The sequence below is a fragment of the Biomphalaria glabrata genome, chromosome 10, assembly GCF_947242115.1.
Source record: "Biomphalaria glabrata chromosome 10, xgBioGlab47.1, whole genome shotgun sequence".
Lineage (NCBI taxonomy): Eukaryota > Metazoa > Mollusca > Gastropoda > Planorbidae > Biomphalaria > Biomphalaria glabrata.
The window spans coordinates 25,890,292-25,904,662 of NC_074720.1; the positions used below are offsets into that span (position 1 = coordinate 25,890,292).

General features: G+C 35.3%; 1 protein-coding gene across 3 annotated transcripts in view; it reads right to left on the bottom strand.

The window, feature by feature from the left end:
• LOC106074399 (adenosine deaminase AGSA-like) overlaps window positions 1-14,371 on the bottom strand; it is a 64,141-nt gene that overhangs the window by 37,070 nt on the left and 12,700 nt on the right. For 2 of the 3 annotated variants that reach the window (XM_056044387.1, XM_056044385.1), the window contains exons 2-3: window positions 441-651; window positions 2-131 (exon numbers count right to left, since the gene is read on the bottom strand). In XM_056044387.1, coding sequence (XP_055900362.1) covers window positions 2-131; window positions 441-650 — 340 coding nt within the window. In that variant the 5' untranslated portion in view covers window position 651. Of the gene's footprint in view, window position 1; window positions 132-440; window positions 652-8,882; window positions 9,141-14,371 lie in introns of those variants that run through there. The other variant, XM_056044386.1, reaches the window with a different exon arrangement.

Genomic DNA, 14,371 nt, shown 5'->3' on the forward strand with positions numbered 1-14,371 from the left:
CCTTTAGGCATTTTGTGGATCAGTTCAAATAAATAAGACTCGTCAATCAGACGTTTTGATTTGTAAAAACTTTCAGTTGGAAAGAAAACTGTTTTGTTCAGACGACTTGATTCTATCAAAGTTTTTTTTTCCTGGAATGTATTTGACAATCATAAAATTTTCACTTGTACAGAACTAAAAATCAATAGATGGAAACTTATTTGATCTGGTCAGTATGATGAAAAAAAAAACAGATCAGTCTATTATCTTAGTGCTGGATTGACCTATAAGTGCCATAAGCTATAGCTTAGGACCCCTACTTGGGCTCCTTAATTATTTGTTTGGAAGAAAAAAAAAACAATCAGTAATTGCCTTACGTTGACTACAAGAGACCTCATATCTCGAATAGTTTAGAGCTTTCATCAAGCTTAAATGTTGATATTAAAAAGTGTGGGAATTACCTTCATGAAAATATTATTAACAAAAAGTTCTGATGAAGATAAGACAAGATGGGAACCGAGTCTCCTACTTTCATTTTCATCTATCAATTGCGATCTGATCTTTAAATATTCTGATGACGTCATTGGTAATGACAGCGAGAAATCTGACTTGCTAATAAAATTCAAAACTACAGTCAGTAGTAGGAGCCTAGAGGTGAACAGTGGATTCATTCTGAAATAAATAACATTTTGAGGTAAAACTTTCTAAACAAATTCAAATTTGCTTAGTTTTCTTTGACGTATAAGATATGAGACTAAGCCAGCATTCATTTCTAACAAAGTCATGTACTAGCACTAGCTAGACTTGTAGAATTCTCTCGAACTTTTTCTTTTAAAAAGTAATTTATATTTTTTATTACATAACAGAAATGTGATGAATATTATTGAATTTTTAAGGCAAATATCTTTGCAAGTTTAAAACTGTAATTAGTCTGGTTTTGTTCTGAAAGTTTAGCTGAAAGTAAAGTTTGTTTTAATTCTATAGGCCAAGTCTTAGCCTAGGATGCCCTAGATCTATTTCCTAAGATTGTATCTTATCTTCTTATCTTATATAATACACAGGACGTTACTTCAAAAAAGAAGATGATTACGTAGGAGGAGATACTATTGAATTTCTTTCATTTAAAAAATCACAAAGACATAAATTGTAGTAAAAGTGTTTCGTGTCTTTTTACGTTGGAACAAATCCTATCAATATTTTCTTAAATAAACATTTGCAGACTCTTTGGCCCACCAGGGAGGGCAAATTCCACCCACTGAACAGGCTGTAAGCTTTCATCAATTCCTGGCTATAATACAAAAAAAAACAGAAATGGAAAAGTGGTTTGAGTGCTGGGACAAGTCCCAAAAAGCCCGTGGAGTATGGGAGCGCATGAGGCGCCCTGACCGCACTTCCCCGTGGTGGGGGCTGTCCAGGCCTGTGCTATTCTAGCTAAAAGAAATATTTTTACCGATTGTTTTTAGCACTTGTTCATGCTTTTAGCTTTCTCGATACATTATGATTTTATCACTTTCCCAATACATTATTATCTTATCACTTGTCTCAATACTACATTATGATCCTATCACTTGTCTCAGTACACTATGATCCTACCACTTGTCTCAGTACATTATGATCCTATCACTTTCTCAAAACATTATGATCTTATCACTTTCTCAATACATTATGATCCTATCACTTTCTCAATACACTATGATCCTATCACTTTCTCAAAACATTATGATCTTATCACTTTCTCAATACATTATGATCCTATCACTTGTCTCAATACACTATGATCCTATCACTTTCTCAATACATTAAGATCCTACCACTTGTCTCAATACATTATGATCCTATCACTTGTCTCAATACATTATGATCCTATCACTTGTCTCAGTACATTATGATCCTATCACTTGTCTCAATACATTATGATCCTATCACTTGTCTCAGTACATTATGATCCTATCACTTTCTCAATACATTATGATCCTATCAGTTTCTCAATACATTATGATCCTATCACTTTCTCAATACATTAAGATCCTATCACTTGTCTCAGTACATTATGATCCTATCACTTGTCTCAATACATTATGATCCTATCACTTGTCTCAATACATTATGATCCTATCACTTGTCTCAATACATTATGATCTTAACACTTTCTCAATACATTATGATCCTATCACTTGTCTCAGTACGCTATGATCCTACCACTTGTCTCAATACGCTGTGATCCTATCACTTGTCTCAATACATTATGATCCTATCACTTGTATCAATACATTATGATCCTATCACTTTCTCAATACATTAAGATCCTATCACTTGTCTCAGTACATTATGATCCTATCACTTGTCTCAATACATTATGATCCTATCACTTGTCTCAGTACGCTATGATCCTATCACTTGTCTCAATACATTATGATCCTATAACTTGTCTCAGTACATTATGATCCTATCACTTGTCTCAATACATTATGATCCTATCACTTGTCTCAGTACACTATGATCCTATCACTTGTCTCAATACATTATGATCCTATCACTTGTCTCAGTACGCTATGATCCTATCACTTGTCTCAATACATTATGATCCTATCACTTGTCTCAGTACACTATGATCCTACCACTTGTCTCAGTACATTATGATCCTATCACGTTCTCAAAACATTATGATCTTATCACTTTTTCAATACATTATGATCCTATATCTTTCTCAATACACTATGATCCTATCACTTTCTCAAAACATTATGATCTTATCACTTTCTCAATACATTATGATCCTATCACTTGTCTCAATACACTATGATCCTATCACTTTCTCAATACATTAAGATCCTACCACTTGTCTCAATACATTATGATCCTATCACTTGTCTCAATACATTATGATCCTATCACTTGTCTCAATACATTATGATCCTATCACTTGTCTCAGTACACTATGATCCTACCACTTGTCTCAGTACATTATGATCCTATCACTTTCTCAAAACATTATGATCTTATCACTTTCTCAATACATTATGATCCTATCACTTTCTCAATACACTATAATCCTATCACTTTCTCAAAACATTATGATCTTATCACTTTCTCAATACATTATGATCCTATCACTTGTCTCAATACACTATGATCCTACCACTTGTCTCAATACATTATGATCCTATCACTTTCTCAATACACTATAATCCTATCACTTTCTCAAAACATTATGATCTTATCACTTTCTCAATACATTATGATCCTATCACTTGTCTCAATACACTATGATCCTATCACTTGTCTCAATACATTAAGAACCTACCACTTGTCTCAATACATTATGATCCTATCACTTGTCTCAATACATTATGATCATATCACTTGTCTCAGTACATTATGATCCTATCACTTGTCTCAGTACATTATGATCCTATCACTTGTCTCAATACATTTTGATCCTATCACTTGTCTCAGTACATTATGATCCTATCACTTTCTCAATACATTATGATCCTATCAGTTTCTCAATACATTATGATCCTATCACTTTCTCAATACATTAAGATCCTATCACTTGTCTCAGTACATTATGATCCTATCACTTGTCTCAATACATTATGATCCTATCACTTGTCTCAATACATTATGATCCTATCACTTGTCTCAGTACGCTATGATCCTACCACTTGTCTCAATACGCTATGATCCTATCACTTGTCTCAATACATTATGATCCTATCACTTGTCTCAATACATTATGATCCTATCACTTGTCTCAGTACACTATGATCCTATCACTTTCTCAGTACATTATGATCCTATCACTTGTCTCAATACATTATGATGCTATCACTTGTCTCAGTACGCTATGATCCTACCACTTGTCTCAATACGCTATGATCCTATCACTTGTCTCAATACATTATGATCCTATCACTTGTCTCAATACATTATGATCCTATCACTTGTCTCAATACATTATGATCCTATCAGTTTCTCAATACATTATGATCCTATCACTTGTCTCAATACATTATGATCCTATCACTTGTCTCAATACATTATGATCCTATCACTTGTCTCAGTACATTATGATTCTATCACTTGTCTCAATACATTATGATCCTATCACTTGTCTCAGTACATTATGATCCTATCACTTGTCGCAATACATTATGATCCTATCACTTTCTCACTACATTATGATCCTATCAGTTTCTCAATACATTATGATCCTATCAGTTTCTCAATACATTATGATCCTATCACTTTCTCAATACATTAAGATCCTATCACTTGTCTCAATACATTATGATCCTATCACTTGTCTCAATACATTATGATCCTATCAGTTTCTCAATACATTAAGATCCTATCACTTGTCTCAATACATTATGATCCTATCACTTTTCTCAGTACATTATGATCCTATCAGTTTCTCAATACATTATGATCCTTTCACTTTCTCAATACATTAAGATCCTATCACTTGTCTCAGTACATTATGATCCTATCACTTGTCTCAATACATTATGATCCTATCACTTGTCTCAATACATTATGATCCTATCACTTGTCTCAATACATTATGATCTTAACACTTTCTCAATACATTATGATCCTATCACTTGTCTCAGTACGCTATGATCCTACCACTTGTCTCAATACGCTGTGATCCTATCACTTGTCTCAATACATTATGATCCTATCACTTGTCTCGGTACGCTATGATCCTACCACTTGTCTCAATACGCTATGATCCTATCACTTGTCTCAATACATTATGATCCTATTACTTGTATCAATACATTATGATCCTATCACTTTCTCAATACATTAAGATCCTATCACTTGTCTCAGTACATTATGATCCTATCACTTGTCTCAATACATTATGATCCTATCACTTGTCTCAGTACGCTATGATCCTATCACTTGTCTCAATACATTATGATCCTATCACTTGTCTCAGTACATTATGATCCTATCACTTGTCTCAATACATTATGATCCTATCACTTGTCTCAGTACACTATGATCCTATCACTTGTCTCAATACATTATGATCCTATCACTTGTCTCAGTACGCTATGATCCTATCACTTGTCTCAATACATTATGATCCTATCACTTGTCTCAGTACACTATGATCCTACCACTTGTCTCAATACATTATGATCCTATCACGTTCTCAAAACATTATGATCTTATCACTTTTTCAATACATTATGATCCTATCACTTTCTCAATACACTATGATCCTATCACTTTCTCAAAACATTATGATCTTATCACTTTCTCAATACATTATGATCCTATCACTTGTCTCAATACACTATGATCCTATCACTTTCTCAATACATTAAGATCCTACCACTTGTCTCAATACATTATGATCCTATCACTTGTCTCAATACATTATGATCCTATCACTTGTCTCAATACATTATGATCCTATCACTTGTCTCAGTACACTATGATCCTACCACTTGTCTTAGTACATTATGATCCTATCGCTTTCTCAAAACATTATGATCTTATCACTTTCTCAATACATTATGATCCTATCACTTTCTCAATACACTATGATCCTATCACTTTCTCAAAACATTATGATCTTATCACTTTCTCAATACATTATGATCCTATCACTTGTCTCAATACACTATGATCCTATCACTTGTCTCAATACATTAAGAACCTACCACTTGTCTCAATACATTATGATCCTATCACTTGTCTCAATACATTATGATCCTATCACTTGTCTCAGTACATTATGATCCTATCACTTGTCTCAGTACATTATGATCCTATCACTTGTCTCAATACATTTTGATCCTATCACTTGTCTCAGTACATTATGATCCTATCACTTTCTCAATACATTATGATCCTATCAGTTTCTCAATACATTATGATCCTATCACTTTCTCAATACATTAAGATCCTATCACTTGTCTCAGTACATTATGATCCTATCACTTGTCTCAATACATTATGATCCTATCACTTGTCTCAATACATTATGATCCTATCACTTGTCTCAGTACGCTATGATCCTACCACTTGTCTCAATACGCTATGATCCTATCACTTGTCTCAATACATTATGATCCTATCACTTGTCTCAATACATTATGATCCTATCACTTGTCTCAGTACACTATGATCCTATCACTTTCTCAGTACATTATGATCCTATCACTTGTCTCAATACATTATGATGCTATCACTTGTCTCAGTACGCTATGATCCTACCACTTGTCTCAATACGCTATGATCCTATCACTTGTCTCAATACATTATGATCCTATCACTTGTCTCAATACATTATGATCCTATCACTTGTCTCAATACATTATGATCCTATCAGTTTCTCAATACATTATGATCCTATCACTTGTCTCAATACATTATGATCCTATCACTTGTCTCAATACATTATGATCCTATCACTTGTCTCAGTACATTATGATTCTATCACTTGTCTCAGTACATTATGATCCTATCACTTTCTCAAAACATTATGATCTTATCACTTTCTCAATACACTATGATCCTATCACTTTCTCAATACATTATGATCCTATCACTTGTCTCAATACACTATGATCCTATCACTTGTCTCAGTACACTATAATCCTATTACTTGTCTCAGTACATTATGATCCTATAACTTGTCTCAATACATTATGATCCTATCACTTGTCTCAGTACACTATGATCCTATCACTTTCTCAAAACATTATGATCTTATCACTTTCTCAGTACATTATGATCCTATAACTTGTCTCAATACATTATGATCCTATCACTTGTCTCAGTACACTATGATCCTATCACTTTCTCAATACATTATGATCCTATCACTTGTCTCAATACATTATGATCCTATCACTTGTCTCAGTACACTATGATCCTACCACTTGTCTCAGTACATTATGATCCTATCACTTTCTCAAAACATTATGATCTTATCACTTTCTCAATACACTATGATCCTATCACTTTCTCAATACATTATGATCCTATCATTTGTCTCAGTACACTATGATCCTACCACTTGTCTCAATACGCTGTGATCCTATCACTTGTCTCAATACATTATGATCCTATCACTTGTCTCAATACATTATGATCCTATCACTTGTCTCAATACATTATGATCCTATCACTTTCTCAATACACTATGATCCTATCACTTGTCTCAGTACACTATGATCCTACCACTTGTCTCAGTACATTATGATCCTATCACGTTCTCAAAACATTATGATCTTATCACTTTTTCAATACATTATGATCCTATCACTTTCTCAATACACTATGATCCTATCACTTGTCTCAATACATTATGATCCTATCACTTGTCTCAATACATTATGATCCTATCACTTTCTCAATACACTATGATCCTATCACTTGTCTCAGTACACTATGATCCTACCACTTGTCTCAGTACATTATGATCCTATCACGTTCTCAAAACATTATGATCTTATCACTTTTTCAATACATTATGATCCTATCACTTTCTCAATACACTATGATCCTATCACTTTCTCAAAACATTATGTATGATCTTATCACTTTCTCAATACATTATGATCCTATCACTTGTCTCAGTACGCTATGATCCTATCACTTGTCTCAATACATTATGATCCTATCACTTGTCTCAGTACATTATGATCCTATCACTTGTCTAAATACATTATGATCCTATCACTTGTCTCAGTACACTATGATCCTATCACTTGTCTCAATACATTATGATCCTATCACTTGTCTCAGTACGCTATGATCCTATCACTTGTCTCAATACATTATGATCCTATCACTTTCTCAAAACATTATGATCTTATCACTTTCTCAATACATTATGATCCTATCACTTGTCTCAGTACACTATGATCCTATCACTTTCTCAATACATTATGATCCTATTACTTGTCTCAGTACACTATGATCCTACCACTTGTCTCAGTACATTATGATCCTATCACGTTCTCAAAACATTATGATCTTATCACTTTCTCAATACATTATGATCCTATTACTTTCTCAATACACTATGATCCTATCACTTTCTCAAAACATTATGATCTTATCACTTTCTCAATACATTAAGATCCTACCACTTGTCTCAATACATTATGATCCTATTACTTTCTCAATACACTATGATCCTATCACTTGTCTCAATACACTATGATCCTATCACTTTCTCAATACATTAAGATCCTATCACTTGTCTCAGTACACTATGATCCTACCACTTGTCTCAATACGCTGTGATCCTATCACTTGTCTCAATACATTATGATCCTATCACTTGTCTCAATACATTATGATCCTATCACTTGTCTCGATACATTATGATCCTATCACTTGTCTCAGTACGCTATGATCATACCACTTGTCTCAATACGCTGTGATCCTATCACTTGTCTCAATACATTATGATCCTATCACTTGTCTCAATACATTATGATCCTATCACTTGTCTCAATACATTATGATCCTATGACTTGTCTCAAATGTAATTAATGTACATTTTTTAGAATTCGAAAGTAAATAAGTGACAATTGAGATTTCTCAAGATGATGATGTAATTTCAGAAGTTGAATGTAATAGAAATTCTAGCCAGATTAAGGAAATGTTACAATGAATCAGTTGAATGATACAGACTTCAATATTTTAGCGGATAGTTTCTTCTTGTCGTGTGCCTATTTCACATGAATTGCGCAGAAACTTATCCAGAGCAAAAGGAAAAGTACGCCAGTTGTTAAAATAAGGGTTCTGATGCCTCCTATTGGGGATGATTTAGCCACTTAATAGCAAGCTATTATTTTTTTTTTTGTTGTCAACTATTTTCAGCTAATTCTATAGAAATTAAATAGAAATTAGTTACTTACTTTAATAAGTGGTGGAAATAAAGTCAGAAATTGGAATATCAAAAGACATATGAAAACTCAGGATTGGAAAATTGGAAAACAAGGGCATCCGGCTACTAATACAATTGTCAAAGAAGTCTTTGCAAATATTGGTGTAAAGAAGAAAAATAATGGAAGGATATATTGCACAAATTGTTTCTATACAATCAGAATAGTTGACATTTCGTGACCATATTAAAGAAAGTCTTTAATGAATCTAGAATTTCCATAAGATTTTGAAAATGTTGTGTGGATAAAACCTATAATTGAAATTGTATCTATAATGTTCAAAAGTTTATAAATGTTTTAGAAAACCACGTAAAAGATGTTCTTTGAAGAATCATAATTACTGAATTTTGTTTGAAAGCACACCTGTTGTATTAGGCCTACACACTGATCAGATTATGCATAAGTTATAAGATCTTAAAGGAGAAAATGCTGGTGATATCCACCTACTATCTTAAAATGTCTAGAAAGGAGTGAGCTTGAATTTAGGATATGTCGAGATCAGAAACATAAACAAATGCAGCTACGGTGTATGGAGGCGCGATGACTGAGTGTCTTCCGAACCGAGGATTCTGGGTTCGAATCCTGATGAAGACTGGGAGTTTTAATTTCGGGATTTTAGGGCGCCTCTGAGTACACCCAGCTCTAATGGGTACCTGACATAAGTTGGGGAAAAGTAAAGGCGGTTGGTCGTTGTGCTGGCCACATGACACTCTCGTTAACCGTAGGCCACAGAAACAGATAACTTTTACATCATCTGGCCCATAGACCGCAAGCTCTGAAAGGGGTTCTTTACTCTTTTTTTTTTAGCTTCGGTGTATGGAGCCATGGAGAGTACAGGAAATTTTAAGAACCAAGAGAAAAGCTATTTAAAGATGTGTATAACATTCACTTTATCTATGTGGTCAACATTCTTTTTCAGAATATGTTTGTTGCCAAAAATTTTTGGTACAATATTAATAATGTTTTCGTTCTAAAATTACAGCCTTTAGAGGCGCAGCTTCAGATCTATTGCCAGATTTCTTTTATTTGACCTATATTTGGTTTATTTATTTTTTTTAGAGGAAGATGTACTAGAAAGCATAACACATTCGACAAAGGAATAGACGACACTTTCACTGTGACAATGTGAAATAAAATTTTGACGTTTTAGGGTGTTTTATAGATTGAGAACCAACATTTGCACAAAATTATATACATACAAGCACAGCGTTTAAAATGCAGGCAACAAATACTAAGTTTTGATGTAGAATTATGTATAGTTTTATTATACAAAGGAAGTAATTAAAAAGGGTGTTGTAATGCTGTACAGTAGCTAGGATGGGATCTAGCGTATTTACATAACTAGATACATCATCATTAGATGCTAGAAGCCAAGTAGTCCGAGTGTCATTAGGCTTTCTTGCTTAGCTTTGTGTCCGGTGCTGCACTGATGAGACTAGTGTGGCTGGAGCTGACGCTTTCTGCTGGTGGGCTGGCGTAGTGGATCCAGGCGCCTGTGTGCAGTCCAACGGTTTGTAAGGGCAGGGCTCAGCTGCGGCTACTGTCAGTCAAACCAGTGACGGGTCGTTTGGACACTTGTGAAGAGTAAGTAGGACTGGTATCTGCAGATCTGGTGCCAACAAATCTGGTATCAGCGTTAGGTTGCTAGGTCTCCAAGTGAAGGTTGCCTATAAATAAAAGCTGCAACGACATGGTGTGGAAATCGGTTAGCCATAATGACGCCACTAGGATGTAGATGCTTTGCTGAGAAGGACATTTTTCAGAATGATATCATATGGAAACTATAATTTAGTTTCATAAATAGCAAAGGGAGCTAACAAATAAATATTGCATCCCATCAAGGGAGATAGCAATAATAATAATAATGTGAAATCACATAAAGGGAGATAATGATTAGTAATAAGTGATATGGTAAGGTTGACCAATCACGGTGATAGCAATTACATATAATGCTATAAGTGAGATGAAAGGGAAGGGGAGATCAACGACTGCCACTCGCCCATGCTTTCATATAAGACAATATAAGTAAACATAGCTGTGATAAAGTATCCAACTAGAATAGAAGTAACTAACATGGTTTTACCCAAGTAATACGTTCTAGTCAACATGGCCGATAAAATCAATGCATAAACGATTAAGGGAGAGTAAATACCTACTTGGCAGTATGACATATTATAGGGATGTTATGATAATTCCCTGCCAAAGAATTAATCAATAATATGTTAAGGGCTCGTGGTGAGCGATAATTTATCAGCGATAAATTAATAATAGCTAAAGAGCTAAATACATGTGACTTTGTCTATTTAGCCACAAAAGTCATGATATAAAATATAATACATAAAGTGATCTACTTACATTATCCATGATAAGAAATACACAAATATGTACACACGTAATGCAGTAAATAAATGCACAAATAAATATGCACCACTAAGTAAAATGGTTCTCAAGCACTTTACAAAGTTACATACCTCCAATCCAAAGTGTAAGAAATAGGGGATGAAAATATGTAGAGCTCCAGCAAGAGATGCGCTCCCCAGCAAGTCTTGAGAGAAGGTTTGTCCATGGGTAGGAGGTGGAACAAGGGCGAAAAACACAAATGTGATGTAGACTGGCGTCTTCAATAAAGAATTCCCCGCTTGACCGAGACGAGAGTTCCTGGGGATAGACATTGCGTGAATGCGCGAATTGAAAGACCAGGAAATCGGTCGGCTGTCTTCCAGCCCAGGTGGTCAGCGAATGTGAGGGGGCTTGGCTAGGGCAAGGAAGATTACACCTTGATCGGCGTTGCCCGAGGCGTTGAGTTGAATGGGCTCTTTGAAGTGACAAGCCGCTCCCAAAATGGGTCAACGGATGTTTGCCAAGATAGAGGTAGAGGGAGTGGGCTCTTGTCAAGAGTCTTAGTGTGGCACGTGGCAAGATGGGGATAGTAAAATGTGACATCGGTGCCAAATGGGGTGGGGTTGGATTGGAAGGGTGGTGGTAGTGTTTTTTGCGCTTGATTGGCTAAATTAGTAAAATTGACGAATAAAGTGTTTCAATAAATTCATGAAATGCTTGGACCTGAGTGATACCTTGAGCAAGCTAAATCGTGGCGTTACATTCACAACGGACAAATGGATTCAAAAGGAAATCGTTAAATACATTAATTTTAAATAATTGATAAGTTTTCAAGTTTCAACTCAAGAAAAGAAAAAAAAACAGCATTGTAATCTACTTAGGGTTGCATTATTGCAAAATTGGACTATAAGTAAATTATAACAACTGAATTTTAAAATTTAATTGTCACTCATTTTATAGTTGTTTAACAATCAATCAATGTAGTCCACTGTAAAGTATGTGTATTATGGTTCAACAAATCAACAAAAACACGGATTTTTTTTGAAGATGTAGGGCGGGGGGTGACATTCTGAGTTAACCGCACCGGGTGACACCCACCCTAGGGACGCCACTGGAAACATATAATGTTCCATATAATAGCATTATGCATAATGCCATCATACTATGTCAATACGCTCAAACGATGAGGAACAACCACTATATTCCTCGTCCAAATTTTGAATTGTCCAAACATTTTACTGCCCTTGCTACATCCGCCAAATTCCCAAACTTCTTATAACCAATACCCAATGATCTCCCTTTCACTTTCAACACTTCAGCATATCTCACCGGACCTACTTTCCTGAGTCCATCTTTTAATTCCTGCCAACTTACATTAAATGGTCAATTCTTTATAATGACTGTATAACGACCTGGAACTAATTCATAGCCAGAACGTTTATTTGACTCACATTGCTGACCTTTTAGTCATGTTTGTTTAGAGACCAGTTCAGTATTACCCCTTCGACTGTCTCTTATACAGCTTTTATCACTTTTGACTATCACATTTGTTCTGACTTGATACATTCTCATCATAATCAGACTTTCCGTCTGTTTCACTACCACTGTTACTTCCATGTTCACTTGTACGGCTGCCTTGCCTCTTAATCTGTTGTTGATTATCCCGAGAAACATTTCTCCAGCCTCCATCTCTACTTGACATAACATAATTATTTACTTGACTTCTTCATTTACACTCCATTGACCTATGCCCCCTCTACCACCACACTTAAAACATGTTAACACTTTCTTGTCACAAAAAAAATTCTGACCTATAGCTTCAGCAGCTTCCGCTACATAAAGACTTCGTTGCACCAGCATTCTTAAATCCTTCTATCACCTGCAACATGTCCTCCACACTGTAACACGTTTGCAGTCTTAAATCCTTCTATTACCTGCAACATGTCCTCCACACTGTAACACGTTTGCAGTCTTAAATCCTTCTATCACCTGCAACATGTCCACCACAATATAACACGTTTGCAGTCTTAAATCCTTCTATCACCTGCAACATGTCCACCACACTGTAACACGTTTGCAGTCTTAAATTCTTTTATCAACTGCAACATGTCCTCCACACTTTAACACGTTTGCAGTCTTAAATCCTTCTATCACCTGCAACATGTCCTCCACACTGTAACACGTTTGCAGTCTTAAATCCTTCTATCACCTGTAACATGTCCTCCACACTGTAACACGTTTGCAGTCTTAAATCCTTCTATCACCTGTAACATGTCCTCCACACTATAACACGTTTGCAGTCTTAAATCCTTCTATCACCTGTAACATGTCCTCCACACTGTAACACGTTTGCAGTCTTAAATTCTTTTATCAACTGCAACATGTCCTCCACACTTTAACACGTTTGCAGTCTTAAATCCTTCTATCACCTGCAACATGTCCTCCACACTGTAACACGTTTGCAGTCTTAAATTCTTTTATCAACTGCAACATGTCCTCCAAACTTTAACACGTTTGCAGTCTTAAATTCTTTTATCAACTGCAACATGTCCTCCACACTGTAACACGTTTGCAGTCTTAAATCCTTCTATCACCTGCAATATGTCCTCCACACTGTAACACGTTTGCAGTCTTAAAACCTTCTATCACCTGCAATATGTCCTCCACACTGTAACACGTTTGCAGTCTTAAAACCTTCTATCACCTGCAATATGTCCTCCACACTGTAACACGTTTGCAGTCTTAAAACCTTCTATCACCTGCAATATGTCCTCCACACTGTAACACGTTTGCAGTCTTAAATCCTTCTATCACCTGTAACATGTCCTCCACACTGTAACACGTTTGAAGTCTTAAAACCTTCTATCACCTGTAACATGTCCTCCACACTGTAACACGTTTACAGTCTTAAAACCTTCTATCACCTGCAATATGTCCTCCACACTGTAACACGTTTGCAGTCTTAAATTCTTATATCACCTGTAACATGTCCTCCACACTGTAACACGTTTGCAGTCTTAAAACCTTCTATCACCTGCAATATGTCCTCCACACTGTAACACGTTTGCAGTCTTAAAACCTTCTATCACCTGCAATATGTCCTCCACACTGTAACACGTTTG